This window comes from Gossypium hirsutum, chromosome D12 (assembly GCF_007990345.1).
Source record: "Gossypium hirsutum isolate 1008001.06 chromosome D12, Gossypium_hirsutum_v2.1, whole genome shotgun sequence".
NCBI lineage: Eukaryota > Viridiplantae > Streptophyta > Magnoliopsida > Malvales > Malvaceae > Gossypium > Gossypium hirsutum.
Genome location: NC_053448.1, coordinates 52,558,808 through 52,576,910, shown reverse-complemented (window position 1 = coordinate 52,576,910; position 18,103 = coordinate 52,558,808). Strand labels below are relative to the sequence as shown.

The following is an 18,103-nucleotide window of genomic DNA, read 5'->3' as shown; positions in this document are numbered from 1 at the left end:
AATCAGGTACATACTTGACATCTGAAAATATCCTAATCATCCACTCGGACGTGAGCTTGGAGTTATCGCTTGTTGACACTAACAAAAAATCATCACCGCTTTCATCGGCCAAATTAGCACCAGTTACATCTTCCTCGTTACTTTCAGCAGCTCTTTTATTTCACAGTTTATAACAATATGCTTTGACGCTACCTAACTTTTTTCAATAGCGACACCTTTTGTCTCATTTCTTTGATGCTATCAAAACAGAAGCTTGCCTATCTGCCTTGCTATCCAAATGAAGCTCATTGTCAAGTTTGTCTCTACTCAACAAATGACCCTTCACATCTTCGAACGAGAGTTTGTCTCTGCCATAAATCAAGGTCTCCCTGAAAGACTTGTATGAATGAGGTAAAAAGCACAATAATAGCATAACTTGATCTTCATCATCAATATGAACCTCAACATTCTTTAAATTATTTAAAAGAGTAATAAATTGACTGATGTGATCTCTAAGAAGCTCATCTTCGTTCATTCGAAACGTAAATAGACGTTATTTCAACACTAAACTATTAACCAGAGACTTAGTTACACAAAGAGTTTCTAACATGTTCCACAAGGCAGATGAGGTCTTCTCCATCAATACCTCCTGTAATACCGTATTTGAAAGCACAACTAGATTGCAGACAAAGCCTTTTCATCAAGCTCTTCTCATTCTGTTTTATTTAGATTCTTAGGCTTTTTTCGGTAACAACCTTTTTCAAACCAGATTGAACTAGAATTGCTATCATCCGAACTTGCCACAGATTGAAATTTGTCTCACCATCAAATTTCTCAATTTCAAACATTGTTGCTGTCATATCTGAATGGACTGATTTATGAAAATTGAACTAGCTCTGATACTACTTGTTAGAGATTGACCCGATTAAGTAAGGAACAAGTAAAAATAACAGAAGAAATTAAGAAATTGAACACACAAATTTAACGTAGAAAAACTCCTCTAAAGAAGATAAAAACTACGGGTAAAGATAATTTTACTATAATGGCAAAAGAAACGGAGAGTACAAAAAGATTGAGATAAAAACTAAACCCCGAAAACCCGAAAACAAAGAACTTTCAAAACGTAAACACAAAATTCTCTAAATGTGTTATGAGTTCTAATATCTAATGGGTGTAATTTTTAAGGTTGTAAAAGAGCCTATTTATAGCCTAAATTCATATGTCAAATAATAATAAAATAATCTAAACTAATCAGTGTTTGATTGAAACAAATAAACAGAGTTTAACTAAAAAATTATTTCTCAAATTTGACTGAAATAGGAGTCATACTTAACATTTACAAAGTAAATGCGTATATGACAAAAACAAAAAACAACATTACAACTATATCTGCAGATGAACGAAATGCTTCTAGTTCAAAAAGAAAAAAAAAAGAATGAAAGAGTTTATCATATATGAACATCGTAGATATAATAAGAAGAAGAGAATGTGAGAATCATGATAATATATTGACGACCTGCGCCCCACGAGCAACCTTGATGAAGACATCCTCAAGAGTGGTGTCAGCCAAACCCCATGCGAACACTGTAAACCTACTCTTTGCATTCTCAACCGCTTGGAATACATCTGCTATTCTCACCTCTTGCTTTGGCATCTTGAACTTCTGTGTTCCCGAGATTTGGTATATCTTGTTAGCATTTAGGGAGAGATATTGTACCATGTTCTCCACTTCTTCCTCGTTACTTGAAGATGTTGTTATAATGAATATGTAAGATTCTCTATATCTGCCCTTCAGTTGCCATACACACCAATCATAGGTTAACCTAGCTTTTCACACACCAAACACCCAAACAAACTTTAAAAGAAAGTGTTTGGAAAAAAATAGAAGCTTAAATAGATATCTTAAATATAATGGAATAGAAATTTTGCAGATAAGAGGATTAGTTCAAAAGCTCTAGTCTATGGATAGGGTGTCTACTGTGTAAAAGATGAGAGGAATGAAAGTTTTATCAAGTTGAGAAAATTACTATTAGAGCCAAACTAACCTCTTTTTCATTTCCTATGCACTGTAACGCGCCATCTACAAAAATTCCTAATCGATCACATAGCACATCGACCTCTTCCATTGAGTGCGCTGCAAACATTCAAATAATATTTGTTGGTATCTCAGGGCGAATACTTCTCACCTTCTATTATCAATAATCTTTTTAAATGAAGTGCAAAAGAGAGAGAGCAAAGTTTTTGAGTTTGATATTGATTTTCTCTTCTTCTTCTTCTTTTGTTTTTGAGTTTGTACATGAAGAGCACTGGTTTTATCTTATTCTTTTTCTATGCGGAAACTTCTGTGTTATAGATGGAGAAGGGTTAGGAGAGGAGTTGCCGTTGTTGGCTAAGGAGGTGGCCAGAGTGGAAGCGGTCTGAGCATATGCAGGTGAGAGTTCTAAAATGTCATAGATTATAGGAATTCTAAAATTCTTATTAAAGTTAAACAAAAGCACTTAATTTTTGTTTAGTTAGTCAAGAAGAATTATTCTTTATAGTGTTCTGGCATTTCAGTTGTTATGTTTCAATATGCAAAGAAAGGTATTTTTTGTTATTCTATGGTTGAAATTAAGGGTCTGTTTGTTTGCCAGGAAAATATTTTCCTAGTTTTACGGTGTTTGGAAGCTTGAAAACATTTTACATTTGGAAAATGTTTTCCAAGACACGAGTAAAATGAATGGGTTTTAGGCTCCGTTTGTTTTCCAATAAAATATTTTTCTGGAAAATGATTTTTGGAAAATGTTTTACTTTCTGGAAATGATTTTTTTTCTGGTGTTTGGATGAATCTGTGTAAAATATTTTCTGTTGTTTGGCAGATTTCCTGAAAATATTTTTCGGAAAAGCTGCTTTTACATATATTACTAAATTTATATTTTAAATTATTTTTACATATATTGCAATGATTTATTTATAAATAAAATTAAATATATAATAATACTCAATTATTAAACTAGAATATTAACCATCATAAATTGAAAACAACCAAAGTCAAAAAAATTATTTGTAATTGTGTTATAAAAAAATAAAAAAAACACGGATTGAATACTTATAAATTAGTTTCCAAACCACAATTAATACTAGAAATTAATAATTTTATCCAAATGCATAATTAGTAGTACACCACATAATAACAACAACATTGCCCAAGTGCATAACTAATATTACTCCATATTAAAAAAAGTATCAATATCTTCAACATTGAGAAAATTTTTGAAGCCAAATCTTTTTACGCTTCTTACTTTTAACTAAAAAAGCTTTGGGCTCGCATTCATGATTCACTAGATAATCAAACACAGAAAACAGGAAGTCATTATCAAATTCTTCTTCCTCCATCGACATCACTTCTTCGTAAAGATGTGGTGTCTTATCCGCAGTAAATTGTTCCAAAGCATTAGCAATTTTGCCAAGTTGTTTACCGACAAATTTAATTTGTTCATGAACGACACTTTCTTGAACATTTTTTCTTTTACGTTTGGATGTGCCAGATGAAGATACTTTTGTTCTTACCTCTTCAGTTTATTCATTGTCGCAGTCTATAGGCACTGAATCTTGGTTACCATCATCCAAATCTATGTCAGCAAATGATCTGGCAAAATTCCATGTTGCCATATCTTTTCCAACAACCAAAGTCATTTCATCATAATGATCAATGCTTTTATTCAAAAATGGTTCATACTTCTTGTGTGACTGTTGGATATTATACACAATTAGAATAACAAGTAAAAAATAATTGAAATATACTTAATATATATATACATATATTACCATCACTGCTGCATCATATGTCGCTCTATCACATGTGATCATTTTCATGTTATCATCCCATTCAAAACCACTTTCACCCCGAATTGTAAATATAATCTGCCACTGTTTTTTTACAGTCCTCAAATGATTTTCCACATGCTTCGTATCACATTGAACTTGAAATCTTTTAGAAATAGCTTCAGCAACTCGATTAATAGAAACTTCTTTGAAAGTATTAAAATGTTTATTTCCTTTCTGGGCCTCATATGCTAGAATTTCAAGAAAAAGATGTTATATCGACTTTGTCCACTTGAATTGCTTGGAGGTCCCTTCTTTGTTGCCCTTACCCATTCTATATTAATAATTGTCATTGTCAATCATTTCAATATCCAACAAGCTTAAAAATAATAAATTCAATATTCAACAAGCTTAAAACATAATAAATTCAATATCTAACAAGCTTAAAATATAATCAATATCTATCAAATTCAAGACATAATAATTTCAAAAGCCAACAAACTAAAATTTCAATATCATTATCCAACCAACATTAACAAAAAAAAACAATTTTAATATTAAAACATACATAACATAGAAACAATAACCCTAAGCCCTAAACCTACCTAATATTTCTAGCCATATAATTAGTCAACATAGATTGTGTAATTTCGTCTCTCTTAGCAGACCATTCTCTTGTTTCTTCTCTTTCTTCTCACTCCGTAAGAGTTGGCATTATCAAATCAGACTCAGGCTCCTCGTATAATCCTTGATTAAGTAAATCACTAGGATCAACATTCAATTATTCATCAACTCCGTAGGAGTTGATCCTAGTGATTTACTTAATCAAGGATTGTACGAAGAGCCTGAGTTTGATTTGATAATACCAACTCTTACGGAGCGAGAAGAAAGAGAAGAAACAAGAGAATGGTCTGCTAAGAGAGATGAAATTACACAATCTATGTGGACTAATTATATGGTTAGAAATATTAGGTAGGTTTAGGGCATAGGGTTATTGTTTCTATGTTATGTATGTTTTAGTATTAAAATTGTTTTTTTTTGTTAATGTTGGTTGGATAATGATATTGAAATTTTAGTTTGTTGGCTTTTGAAATTATTATATCTTGAATTTGATAGATATTGATTATGTTTTAAGCTTATTAGATATTGAATTTATTATGTTTTAAGCTTGTTAAATATTGAATTTATTATGTTTTAAGCTTGTTGGATATTGAAATGATTGACAATGACAATTATTAATATAGAATGGGTAAGGGCAACAAAGAAGGGACATCCAAGCAATTCAGGTGGACAAAGTCGATAGAACATATTTTTCTTGAAATTCTAGCATATGAGGCCCAAAGAGGAAATAAACCTTCTAATACTTTCAAAGTAGTTTCTATTAATCGAGTTGCCGAAGCTATTTCTAAAAGATTTCAAGTCCAATGCGATGCGCAGCATGTGGAAAATCATTTGAGGACTGTAAAGAACCAGTGGCAGATTATGTGCACAATTCGGGGTGAAAGTGGTTTTGGATGGGATGATAACATGAAAATGATCACATGTGATAGAGCGACATATGATGCAGCAGTGATGGTAATATATGTATATATATGTTAAGTATATTTCAATTGTTTTTTACTTGTTATTCTAATTATGTATAATATCCAACAGTCACACAAGAAGTATGAACCATTTTTGAATAAAAGCATTGATCATTATGATGAAATGGCTTTGGTTGTTGGCAAAGATATGGCAACAGGGAGTTTTGCCAGAACATTTGCTGACATAGATTTGGATGATGGTATTCAAGATTCAGTGCCTATAGACTGCGACAATGAAGAGACTAAAGAGGTAAGAACAAACGTATCTTCATCTGGCACATCCAAACGTAAAAAAAAATGTTCAAGAAAGTGTCGTTGATGAACAAATTAAATTTGTGTGTGAACAACTTGGCAAAATTGCTAATACTTTGGAACAATATACTGCGGATAAGACACCACATCTTTACGAAGAAGTGATGTCAATGAAGGAAGAAGGATTTGATGATGACTTCCTGTGTTCTGTGTTTGATTATTTAGTGAGTCATGAATGCGAGCCCAAAGCTTTTTTAGTTAAAAGTAAGAAGCATAAAAAGATTTGGCTTCAAAAATTTTCTCAATGTTGAAGATATTGATACTTTTTTTAATGTGGAGTAATATTTTGGACAATGTTGTTGTTATTATGTGGTGTACTACTAATTATGCATTTAGATAATATTATTAATTTCTAGTATTAATTGTGATTTGGAAGCTAATTTATAATTATTCAATCCTTGTTTTTTTTATTTTTTTATAACACAATTACAAATAATTTATTTGACTTTGGTTGTTTTTAATTTATGACGGTTAATATTCTAGCTTAATAATTTAGTATTATTATATATTTAATTTAATTTATTTATAAATAAATAAATCATTGCAATATATGTAAAAATAATTTAAAATATAAATTTAATAATATATATAAATTCATCCAAACACCAAAAATCATTTTCCAAAAATTATTTTACTAACAATCAAATGGAGCCTAAAACCCATTCATTTTACCCGTGTCTTTTAAAACATTTTTCAAATGTAAAATATTTTCAAGCTTCTAAACACTGAGGAAAATATTTTCTAGCAAACAAACGAACCTTAAACCGTAAAATAACAAAAAAAAACACATTTCTTTGCAAATTGAAACACAACAACAGAAATGAACACTATAAAGAATAATTCTGCTTAACTATCTAAACAAAAATTAAGTGCTTTTGCTTAAATTTAATAAGAATTTTAGAATTCCAATAATCTGACATTTTAGAACTCTCACCTGCATACGCTCGGACAGCTTCCACTCTGGCCACCTCCTTGGCCAACGACGGCAACTCCTCTCCCAAACCTTCTCCGTCTATAACACAGAAGTTTCCGCATAGAAAAAGAATAAGATAAAACCAGTCCTCTTCATGCACAAACTCAAAAACAAAAGAAGAAGAAGAAGAAGAGAAAATAAATATCAAAATCGAAACTTTGCATTGATGCGAACCTGAAACGGAGGACCGAAGGCAAACGGAGGATCCTAGATCGGTCAATTTCGAATTTACAATGCCGAAGAGGTGGCCGATGCGATTAGAGAAGGAAGCGTAAGATGCGAGGTTTGACTCGAGGGTGCGGTTGAGGTGGACTAGATTTCGTTCCAGATCATCGCACTGAGTCAGAAACTCGGCGACGATACTTGGTGCTTGGGTTAGATCATGGTTGGTGCCGAGTTTAGCGTTGAGGGCGGAGGAAACTGAGGTGGACAGAGTCGATAGTGGAGGGAGACTTTGCAGAGAGTCCATTTGAGTCAGATTTCCGGGTCAAGCCATGGAAAATTCGGGCGATGAGGGAAATTTGATAGGGCGAGGAGGGTAAATAGGGAATTTCGATGTTCAGGATTGGATGGAGATGAGAGACAAAGTGGAGCAGATGGACTGATTCGATGCTTCCATGGAGGAGATACTGAGTGGATTGTTAGCAAAAGAAAGAAACGAGTCAAATTTGGATTGGTATCGGGTCAACCCAACTCCGGGTTGACTTTAAATTGGGCTTGATATTGGACCTAAAGGGCCCATCACTATCTTAATTTTTAATATTATTTTTAAATCATAGTTTATTAGTATGGGTTTGAATAATTCTTCTTTCTTCTGGGTTTTGGTTAGTTAATTCAATCATTTGAGTTAATATTGTATTTGTTTAATGTTATAAGTAATACTAGTTTTAAACTCCCACTAGCCATGGGATATGCCAATGGATTGGTAGATTGTAGAAAGAAAAAACACTCTTCTAAGCAGTGAAATATAGAAACGCTCAAATACTTCTGTCTATTGTGCTTGTTTCCTCTCTTCCGTGACACAACAATGAATCGTGTCATTTATTTGTCCCATTCAGCCACATATCAAAACTCGACATAAACAATTATTTAGAAATAGCTAGATTGAGTAAGTAAATTCTCTATATAGAAATTCTTTTACGAATGAAATTAAAATTTTGATTAATTATAAAAATGACCTATTTTTTTATTATACATGTAAATAACTTGAAATTTACAGTAAAAATTGATGGAGCGGAAAAGTTTGGCGTCGCCAACATGCCTCATCAACAAACTCAACAAAAAATTCATTTTTTGGTGGAGCCATGTAGAATGGCTTCACCTGTATAAATACTCGGGAAATGATGCTATTTCTAAAAAATTGGGGGCTTTTAAAATATAATTTTTTTATGAAGCCATTAAGAATTACGCTACCACTTTTTCACATGTTAGATATATTATTTTATTGGGTGGCTCCATTTAAAATGGCGCCACTAATGTGCGCGGTACCTTTTTTTATTTATTTATTTTTATTAATTTAAATATAAAAAAATAATATTTTACTTGATAGAACAATTTTCTTTGGCATGACTAAATTGTTATACATAACCCTCAATGGCAGATCAATCTGAGTTGAAGGAAACAATTTTTTTTTACTTATATTTTGTTAGAGGATGAATGGGAGAGATGATGAGCATTTTTTTATGTATTTATGTATTTGTTTATTTAGTGATTTTTTTTACTTTGAAGGTAAGTTTTGTTTAATGATAATCTAGTGGAGCTTCGACACCGATAAATTTAATGGTTATTTTTGGATACCAGTTATTTATTTGGTAACGAGTTCAAATTGGTTATGTAAGTGTTCCATTGGCTATGGTAAGATAGTAAAGGGTTCAAATTGGTTATACAGCCAACGGCGGGTGGATTATTTGGGATTCCTTCTGTCAATGGGATGTTTGAAGGTTTTAAGGAATCCCAAATCGAACCACACGGGTGAGATCATCAATATCGATAGCATCCAGACTACAATTTAATAGCACTGAGAAACTTGCTTGGTCGACTTGCGGTTAAACATTGTATTTTTTAATTTGTAAAACACAATGTTGTCGGTTTTGAACAAAATCGTTTAATTATGTTTTATTTATAAGACATAATGTTGTAAGACACAATACTGTTGGTCTTGAACAAAATATCATTTTTTTATTTTTAATTAAAAAAATACATTTAAAAAAAACACCTATAACATTGGTGACATCATTCTTAAGGACTCTACCAAATTAAATATTATTTTTTATTCTTAAACTAAAATAACATTTTTTAATTTAAAAAAGTAAAAAAAACAACTATAATAAAAAAGTTAAAACTAACGCACTCAATAAAATAATATATTTTTAAAATTAAAAAAAAGCGTTGACTTGTTAAGAAGTGGTGGCACCAAAAAATGCATGCAAAGAAAAAAGAAAAATCTAAAAACAAATTCAAGAAAAATACTGCTATTTAAAAAATATTGGAGATTTAAAACCCAATAAAAACCATCATAAAATATATAAGGAAAAACTTAAGCTTTAGGTAAAAAAAATCTAAATCTTTCTAGATTCATATTTTTTAAAAGGAAATGCATGCAAAGAAAAAAGAGAAATTTAATCTCACAAAAAAGAAAATAGAAAGGAGTGAAGCAGGTATACCTATGTCAAAACTGCAAGCAAAGCTCAAAAACTCATACTTTTGCAAGGTATCATAGTTTTCCAGAAAACTCTTGATTGTATGTGTGTTAGAATGACATAAACCAGGAAAAAAAACGTAATACCCTCACCATCAAGAAGCACAAACTGGAAACACACACACATACACGCAAGAGAGGCATGGATTTTCGTCTCTGGTTAGATAGAAATCAGGAGAAGATTTGCTTATTTTGTTAAATTCTTAGTTTGTACGGTGGTTATGCTTGAAGTAAAGGGAGTGCGGTGATTGTAGTTTACCCTTACATTTTCAAAGTTTCGATGATATACTCAAATTTAATTTTTTTTAAATTGAAAATGAAAAATAAAATGACTATAATAAAAATGTTAAATGTCGAAACCGTTTTTTGAAAATAAAAAATTTTGGTTTCGACTTAAAAATAAAAACAAAAATTGGAGTCGCCACCGATCCTTGGTTAAGGTGTGATCGGCTCACCTTAAAAAATGACTTTGGTCTACGAAATTTGAGAAAATGGGCTCGGGAGTCAGTTACGCACGAGGAAGGATTAGCACCCTCGTAACGCCCAAAATCGGTACCAAATTGATTATTTAATGTCTTGGTGTCGAAAATTTTAAAAGATTTTAAAAGGAAACTTTTTATTTCATGAATGGATTAAAATAATAAGACAATTCTTATTTCAAAGAAATAAAACACCACACCCAGTAAGTTAGGGCACAATGTTTTTAAATCTTCAAAATACCTGAATATTGCCTTTTGTTTTTGAAAATTCTTATTTCGAGAAGAAAATGTCATGACCAGTAAGTTAGGACCCAACATTTTGAATTCCCGAAAATAAGTTTTTTTATTTAAAATTTGCGAATTTATTGCAAAACAAATACTTGGCTTTCTAAATTCATCGAAAAAATAATCGCGATCTAGTAAGTTAGGACATGACCTCTCACGAGAACTATGAATGCCAAATATTTTGGAATTTATAAAATATGATGATTTAAATATTTTGGGAAAAGCAAAATATATTTTTAAAAGGGAGGCTAAAAAGGGCTAAGGTATAACATGAAACGGATACCCTGATTTCAAACATGTATGAATAGATGTTTACAAATATATACAAGTAAGTATAATATGCAGATAAATTTACAAATATGTGGATATAATTACAAAAGTAAAGTAAAACAAATGTTTTTTTTAAAAAATAAAATATAAAAGATATATATGTTTTGTAAAAAATGTATTTATAAAAATAATAAAAAAATATTAAGAAATTATGAAAATGTATATATATGTATATAGAAGTTAAGAAATAAAATGAAAAAATAAAAAAATGTATTAAATGTGTGCAGGTATGCATATACTACATAAAATGCATTTTATATATATATTGTAAAGACATGCAAGTATACTAGGGGAAAAAAACATGCATATATATGTATTAAATAAGAGAACCACGTATGTACAAATAAAATAGTAACAATAATAATAAATAATATAATAATAAATAATGATAAATATTTAAAAATAAAAAAATGGCTAAGATGGACCAAATTGAACTTAAAACAAAAAAATGGGCGAATTTTGAATAAAATTGTAAAAGAAAAGGGTCCACTTGAACGCGCGCGTAACAACGAAGGACCAAAAGGGAAATTATCCCGTCCCTCCAAAACGCTGCGCAGCAAAGGGGCCAAATTGAAACAAAAATTAAATGTGCGGCCCAATTTCTAAAAAAACAAAACAAGTTTAATTGAAATGCGGTGCAAACAGGAGGGGCTAAATGCGCAATTATACCGTCCAAGGCAAAAATGCGCAGATCCTCCCCTTCGAGTCGGGTCACCGCGCGGGTCACACCATACGGCGCCGTTTTGGGGCCACAGAAACAGCCCTAAACAATGCCGTTTTGCAATCGTTACAAAACCCTAAAATTTTCAAAAAACCCAACTCATTTTCCTTTTTTCCAAACAGCTGAGGAGACCTCTGCTAGGGTTTCATACCCAAACACCCCACTTAATGCCGTCGCCGTTCACCACCTTTTCGTCGCGAGCTCATCGCGATCGGTGACCGGAGACACGCCGAGTGTTTTTTAAACCCCTCCTAGCAGACTCGACGGCAAAGGTAATCCCTTCCTTTTCTTTTTTATTTTTATTTTTTTCGCGATATAAAAACCAAGTCAGAAAAAAAAGAAAAAAAATCTAAAAAACTCCAATAATCACCTTTAAAAAAACAAGTTTTTGCTGCTTTTATTCTCGATTCTCTCTGTCAAAAGATCCGTCCTCCCCATTTACATATTAAAAATGGCCTTTTATAGGCCGAAAAAAAGAAACAAAAATAAAATTATTTGCTTGTTTTTTCACATCCGGACTCTTTGAGTCCATTTTTGCAGGTATCGTGGTGAGCAAACGCGGAAGAGCTGGCCCCGAGACGTGCTGCAGTTGGAGGCTTGCTGGCGGCATTGGGACTACTTGCGGCGCTGAAGCAGAGAGGCTACTAGGGTTTCAGCAAATTAATCTTTACTGGGCTAGGGTTAATGAATTTGGGCTGAATTTTGGGTTTAAGTTGTAAATGGTAATTGGGCCTGCTGTGTTTCTATTTTGTATGGGCCCGGGCAGAGAGGAATTGGGTATTACATTAATAGTCAAATTGAGTCTTAACTCGATTACCATGGATATTGTTCCCAATGCAAGAGGATGTGGGTTCGAGTGTGTTGAAATGTATTATCCTCCTATTTATGAGTTGAGGAGGGGTATAGATAATTCTAGATATTGTGTTAAAAAAATTATTTCAAAGAACCATTAATTACTTAATATATAAAAATAAAATGTATTCATGCAATTGATATTATTTTTTTGGTTGAAACTAGATCAATTTTATTTCCATAATTAAGGTTGATTTTATAGTCAATTAGAAAATGATACGTATCATTAAGAAATTGGGTAAACTATTAAAATAGTCAATTTTGTTTGTCTCGGGTTACATTTTAGTCACTTACGTTATCATTTTGTTTCAAAATGGTCACTCTACAGTTAAGATCTGTTACATCCCAAAAGGCAGTCCGACGTGACAGTTAAAATGTGTTTTAAATGCCAACGCGGATGTCCAACTGAAATGAGAAAAGTTAATTTTTTTTATGAAAATAGAATACAAAATTTTACCCTAAAACCCAATTTTCTCCAGTTTAAAAAGAAGCAATAGTTGAGTTTTCTTTGTTACAGTCAGAGAAGATAAGAGAAGTGCAAAACTATAGAGAAGAAGAAGAAGAAGAAGAAATGGACGCACCAACCTCTATACTAATTGCTTGCGATTGTGGTTGCCTACAATACATAAATAAACAAAAATAAAGCATGTCTTTTTTTTTGTCTATCATATCTACAGAAAAACATGAAAAGAGGGACCATATTTTTGCCAAAAAAAATCATAATATCTAAACCCAAAATTCAGGTAAATAACAAAAAAAAACTCATTACTTACTGTAATTCATGTTTGGACCCTCCATCGAACCGATCCTTTGTTCTTTTGTTTTGAATAAAAACTTCAATCGATTGATGGATCACTCAATTTTATTTCTATTGTTTCGATTTAACAAAGATGACTATGAAAATAGATGATTTTTTCAATCAAAATGGAAACGAAAACTAAGAATAAAGGAGACAAAGAGCTTTTTTTCTTCCAATTCAATGATTAATCTAATGCATTCGTTTTGATTATTTCGAGAACCCTAATTAACATTTTCCTTTAATTAATTTAGAAAATTTAATTAATTAAATTTAATTAATTAAAAAATCATTTAATTTACTTGAGTGAATATCCACGTTGGCATTTAAAAACCATTTTATCTTCCATGTCGGATTGTTGTTTAGGGGGTAATAAAACCATAACATACGTGACTAAAATGTAACATTTCAAATATAAGTGACTAAAATGTAATATGAGGCAAACTTTATATTAATATTGAATGAAAAAAAATATTAAAAATTTTAAAAATTAATTAAAAAAATTATATTAAAATTAAATGAATAAAAAATCCCTCCCCCCCGGTCTCTCTCTCCATCTTCTCCCTCCCGCTACTGCTCCCTCTCATTGGAGGAAAGGATTAAGCTTTTCATGATCATACATCCTTTCTATCTTTTTCTTTCCCTAGAGGAAAAGAGTATGGAATGGGTAAACTGTTATAAATATGTGTGTGTTCAATAATTGCTTGAGACTAATATTTGGTCGAAAGAAACTTCCTTAACATTGAAAACAGTCTAAAATGTAATTAGACTTTGTTATGGAACTATGCTTTATTCTACATAACACAAACTTTAACAAACCCTGATGGCAACCACTCAACAAAAGGAACAACAAAGAAAATGGAAGGAAAGTTACAAAACATAATAAAACTAAGAAGGGCCGAAATCTTCAAACCTCCTCTTATGACTGTGTCTGTGGGTTGTAGCAGAAAAAGACTTTATGCAAAACCAGGGTGCCACCGAAACTAGATGCACATGTCAACATCCCATGACGGCACAGTTATACACAAAACTGCTAGAGGGCTTTCTGGCGACCAAGTTCCATTCTACTGGCCCCTCATTTGGGACCCAATAGTTGATCTCAACAAACCCTGCACCTAAAACCCTAGGTCCTCCAATAATCATTAGCTGATCCCCGTATGCCCTAAATGCTATCCCCCACCCATTTATTGAGGTTGTACGCTCAGGGAATGGCCCTACCGTTACCCACAAGTTCTTCTCCTTGTCATATTTCTTCACTTGCTTCAGTACATGATCAGCTACATACAACACATCATTCACAACTGCCACTAGAGGAGGTGCCTCAGCTGTAAGAGGGTTCTTCTGTTGGTCCAGCCTCCTCGTTTCGTGCAGGGTACATGTTAGGTATCTCACTCCAAGTCTTGGTCTTCAAATCATACACCTCTACGGATGTTATTGTCTTCAAACTCTCAACCCCAATGCCACCAATAACATAAAACTTCCCCTCCATAAACACCGCAGAGCACATTCTTCTAGCCTTATTCATTCTTGGAATGGTCTCCCACCTGCCAGTTTCAGAATTATAAAGCTCTGCTGAGCTCAAAATATTTCCACGCAGATCACAACCACCAGCTATAAATCTGATTTCACCCAGACTAGAAGATGCAAACAAGCACCTGGGTGTATGCATCCTCATCTCGGTTGTCCATGTGTGCGTCAAAATGCTATATTTATAGACAATAGGGTACATTATTTCTTTTCCAAAAATAAGAAGTTGGGTTCCAACAGCCAATGACTCCTTATCAGAATACATGAAACATTCATAGGCCTGCATTTTAGGCATATGCATCCATTGACGATGGATTGGATCAAAAGCCTCCCACTCCAAAAGGTTGCAGGAGAAGTAAACCCAATGTTCGACAATTCCCATTTGTTGCCTCAACTTGTACAGCTCACCACTCCGTATAAGAGAGTGGAAACCCGTATTCAAAGTTGCAATGATGCCATAATAAGACCTTGAGCAACGGATGAGACAGTTAATCGAGATGTCTCGCCCAAGCTGGTGGATCAGTAAACTTGATTCTGAATTGTCCGAAGCATAGCGGTGGTTTTCTCGTTGGCCAATTTGGGCAAGCCACATGTCCTCCCTTTTTTCCTTCTTCTCATCACCTTTGAGTACTTTGACACCCCTTTTCGCCATAAGATCTTCTCCGTCTTCTTATTAGGTCTAGCTTTGTGAGAGAACCAGAAACCTTCCTTTTTGTTCTTCATGATAATAATATGTAAAATTGATCAGTCATTACATGAAATATAAATATATTATATAAAGAGAGAGAGACTAATTTTTATAGGAAATGCATCAATTCACATATCATAGAATTCCATAAAATGCAACAAAAAATTATTATAAAAGCCCTGCAGAAATCAATTACAGGAGAGCTGAAATACACTATTCATGCTAATCTAAAGAAAAAAAACTCAATTTAGAAGAAAAGGAATAGCACACTTCTATCAACCCAAACAAAGCCAAAAAAAAAATTTATCACAAAAAAAAAATACAAAATAATGCTTATCATCAAAAGCAAGTCTCATAACAAGAATAGTCTAGTAATCAAAACCAAGAATTAAAAAATCAAACAATATGATAAAACTTACAACTTGATGCTCTTTACAAAGCAGAAATAACTAGAAAATTAAAATCTAGAACATGAATGAGAAATGATAATTATCCAAAAGATGTTATCTTTTTATTTCACTTCTATGAACACATATAAAGTTAAGAAACCGTGAGAAAAGGAAAGAAAACTCATCAAAAGTCAATCACATGCCACATCTTTTGACAATAAACAATGAAAATTAAATCTAAATTTAGCTCCAAAAATAACCAAGATAAACGATCTACCCTTCACTAAAATCAATACATTTCAAATAATAAAAAAAGGGTTTGCTCTCATTTTATAGTAGATGCTGCCCTTAAAGAGAAATTCAATAAAAAAACAAAAAGAAAAAGAAACCATAAGCTTTAACAATGAAAATGAGAAAGTTGAAAATGAATCCACAAACCATCATAAAAGAAACGGAAAAAAGGCTTACAAATTGGATAACAAAGGGCCTGAAGCTTTTAGCTATTATGGGATCAAATTAACAAAACAAAAGCTCAATTTGCTTCAAATTCTCTCTTTCTCTAGCTATAGTTTATATTCACTTAGAGAGTGAGAGAGAGAGAGAGAGCTTATAAAAAAATGGGTGAAAGAGAAGTGAATTTATAATTGAAAGAAAAAAATATTTAAAGTTGTAATTTTTTTAAAATTATTTTTAACAAGAAAGAAAAAAAAGGAAGGAAAAGGTAGGGCCTACAACTTCTATGGAAGGGAGTTGCTGTTTAAGAATTGTGATCCCAACCAAAGGAAAACCAAACTACGAACCATGTTTTCCTCACGTGTTGGAAATTCCAGACCCTCTTTAGTCTTCACTGAAAAATATAATTATTTGTATATTTTGTTCTGTATTTATATGTTTATAAATTTTTCACATTGTTTTATAATTATATTGTATTTAAAATTATCAAAACTGTTTTTGCATGCATTTTTTTTCTTTCCTTTTTTTCTCACCAACCTTCCTTTTATGATATTTGTAATGGTTAGTATTTTTTTTAAGTTTTCAAACACAATTAATAAAGTTGCCTATATATTTTAAGCATATATTTAAATAATTATCCTACCATGGGAATCGAATGTGGGTTTCACCTCCTTCCGGATTCATTAAATTGAATATCGATGGTACTTGTAGTCCAGTTTTAGGTTTACTAGCCTCGGCAGTAGTGGCGAGAGATGAGTTCAATAATTGGGTGTGTAGAATAGGTAGAAATATCGACAGGTATAGTGTTGAGTAAGCGGAGGTATGGGTAATTTACGACGGTCTTATTATGGCATGGGATGCTAAATGGAGAGATATTGAAACATATTGCACACTTGCTATTAAAGTATCAATGGTGGTTTGATAGGGTATTTACATAGAAATTTGGTTCTAAAAATTCGGGAGTTATGTAGTCATGAATGGAGAGTTGGTTTTGAACAGATTCCAAGGGAGGTGAATTATGTCACTTACTTGTTGGCTGGAATGGTGAAGGATTTCCCATTTGGCCATAAAACCCTAGCATGTGCATTCCTTCCTCATTTTATTTTAACATATTTATGTCAATTTTACGTAGGGTTTTGATTAAGTTAAACTAAATACATACTATATTATGAAGACAAATAAAAAAATAAATTCAAAAAAAAAAAGAATTTCATCTAAATTACGATTTCGGTCGAATCAAATTAAATGAACTTGTACTTCAAATTTTAAAATAATTGTATACATTTTTTGTTGTTTTTCAGAATGATCGAACCTTGATTAATGTTCTCATGTTCTATTAATTATTTTGAATAAATCAACTAGTACTTTTCTGATCGGATGTGAATAAAAGTACTTTTATTTTTTAACACATATATGTCAATAAGTTTAATTGAATTTTAATCTTTTAATGTTCATCCTAATTAGGGCTTTGATCGAGTCAAATCAATACTATGGAAACAAATAAAGAAATATAATCGGTAAAGAAAGAATTTGATCTAAATTAGGATTTCGGTCAAATCACGTTAAATTAATTTATACTTCAAAAATTAATATTAATGTATCTATTTTTTGTTGTTTTTCAAAACGATCGAATCCTCCATGACCATGAGGTCGGGGGTTTGATCCCTGCCCATGGGAACAGAGTACATTTCCTGGCCAGTCGTTTACCTCTTTGGAGAGCACCTGTGGTGAAAGTATTAGTCACCACTATTGGCAGTGGATATCCTAGTTTCGACAAAAAAAAGATCGAACCTTGGTTGATGTTCTTATGTTCTATTAATTATTTTGATTAAAGAAATTAGTACTTTTCTAATCCAATGTGAAACAAAAACCTTACTTTATATGTGGCAATTGGGATTATTTTGAGATGGTGTTTCGGTTTTGTGGAGGGACTAAAAGGTGTTCAACCATTTTCATGGAGAGATTACCAAAAAAAACTCATTTGGAAAGGGTTATGGAAAATTTTTGGTTATCACGGTCATGTTATAAATGCTTTTATTCCAAGAAAACATAGTATGAGAGGACAATGTTTTGGCTTTGTAAGGTTTCCCAAGTTTCTGGAAGCTCGTAGAGCCATCGCCAAGCTTAATGGATATGTTGTGTTTGGAAGTCATGTCTTCACAAGAATGGCCAGATTTAATCAAAGATCATCTTTCTGGAGAAAATTTAAATCTCAAGAGAAGGGGTTTGACCAA

At 32.2% G+C, this 18,103-nt stretch overlaps 1 protein-coding gene and 1 pseudogene across 2 annotated transcripts; both read right to left on the bottom strand.

Moving 5' to 3' along the window:
- Window positions 1-1,260: 1,260 nt before the first annotated feature.
- Window positions 1,261-7,496, bottom strand: LOC107944391 (ABC transporter A family member 12). 2 transcript variants are annotated; one of them, XM_041107081.1, is made up of 4 exons: window positions 6,826-7,482; window positions 6,613-6,690; window positions 2,025-2,113; window positions 1,261-1,768 (listed from the first exon to the last, which is right to left on the bottom strand). In XM_041107081.1, exons 1-4 carry the CDS (start codon window positions 7,118-7,120, stop codon window positions 1,475-1,477), a joined length of 756 nt encoding a protein of 251 aa, XP_040963015.1. In that variant the 5' UTR covers window positions 7,121-7,482; the 3' UTR covers window positions 1,261-1,474. The 2 variants fall into 2 exon arrangements, with proteins under 2 accessions (XP_040963015.1, XP_040963016.1); XM_041107082.1 differs by lacking the exon at window positions 6,613-6,690 and having other exon boundaries at window positions 6,826-7,496.
- Window positions 7,497-13,538: 6,042 nt separating this feature from the next.
- Window positions 13,539-16,008, bottom strand: LOC121224225 (F-box/kelch-repeat protein At1g74510-like; annotated as a pseudogene).
- Window positions 16,009-18,103: the final 2,095 nt, after the last annotated feature.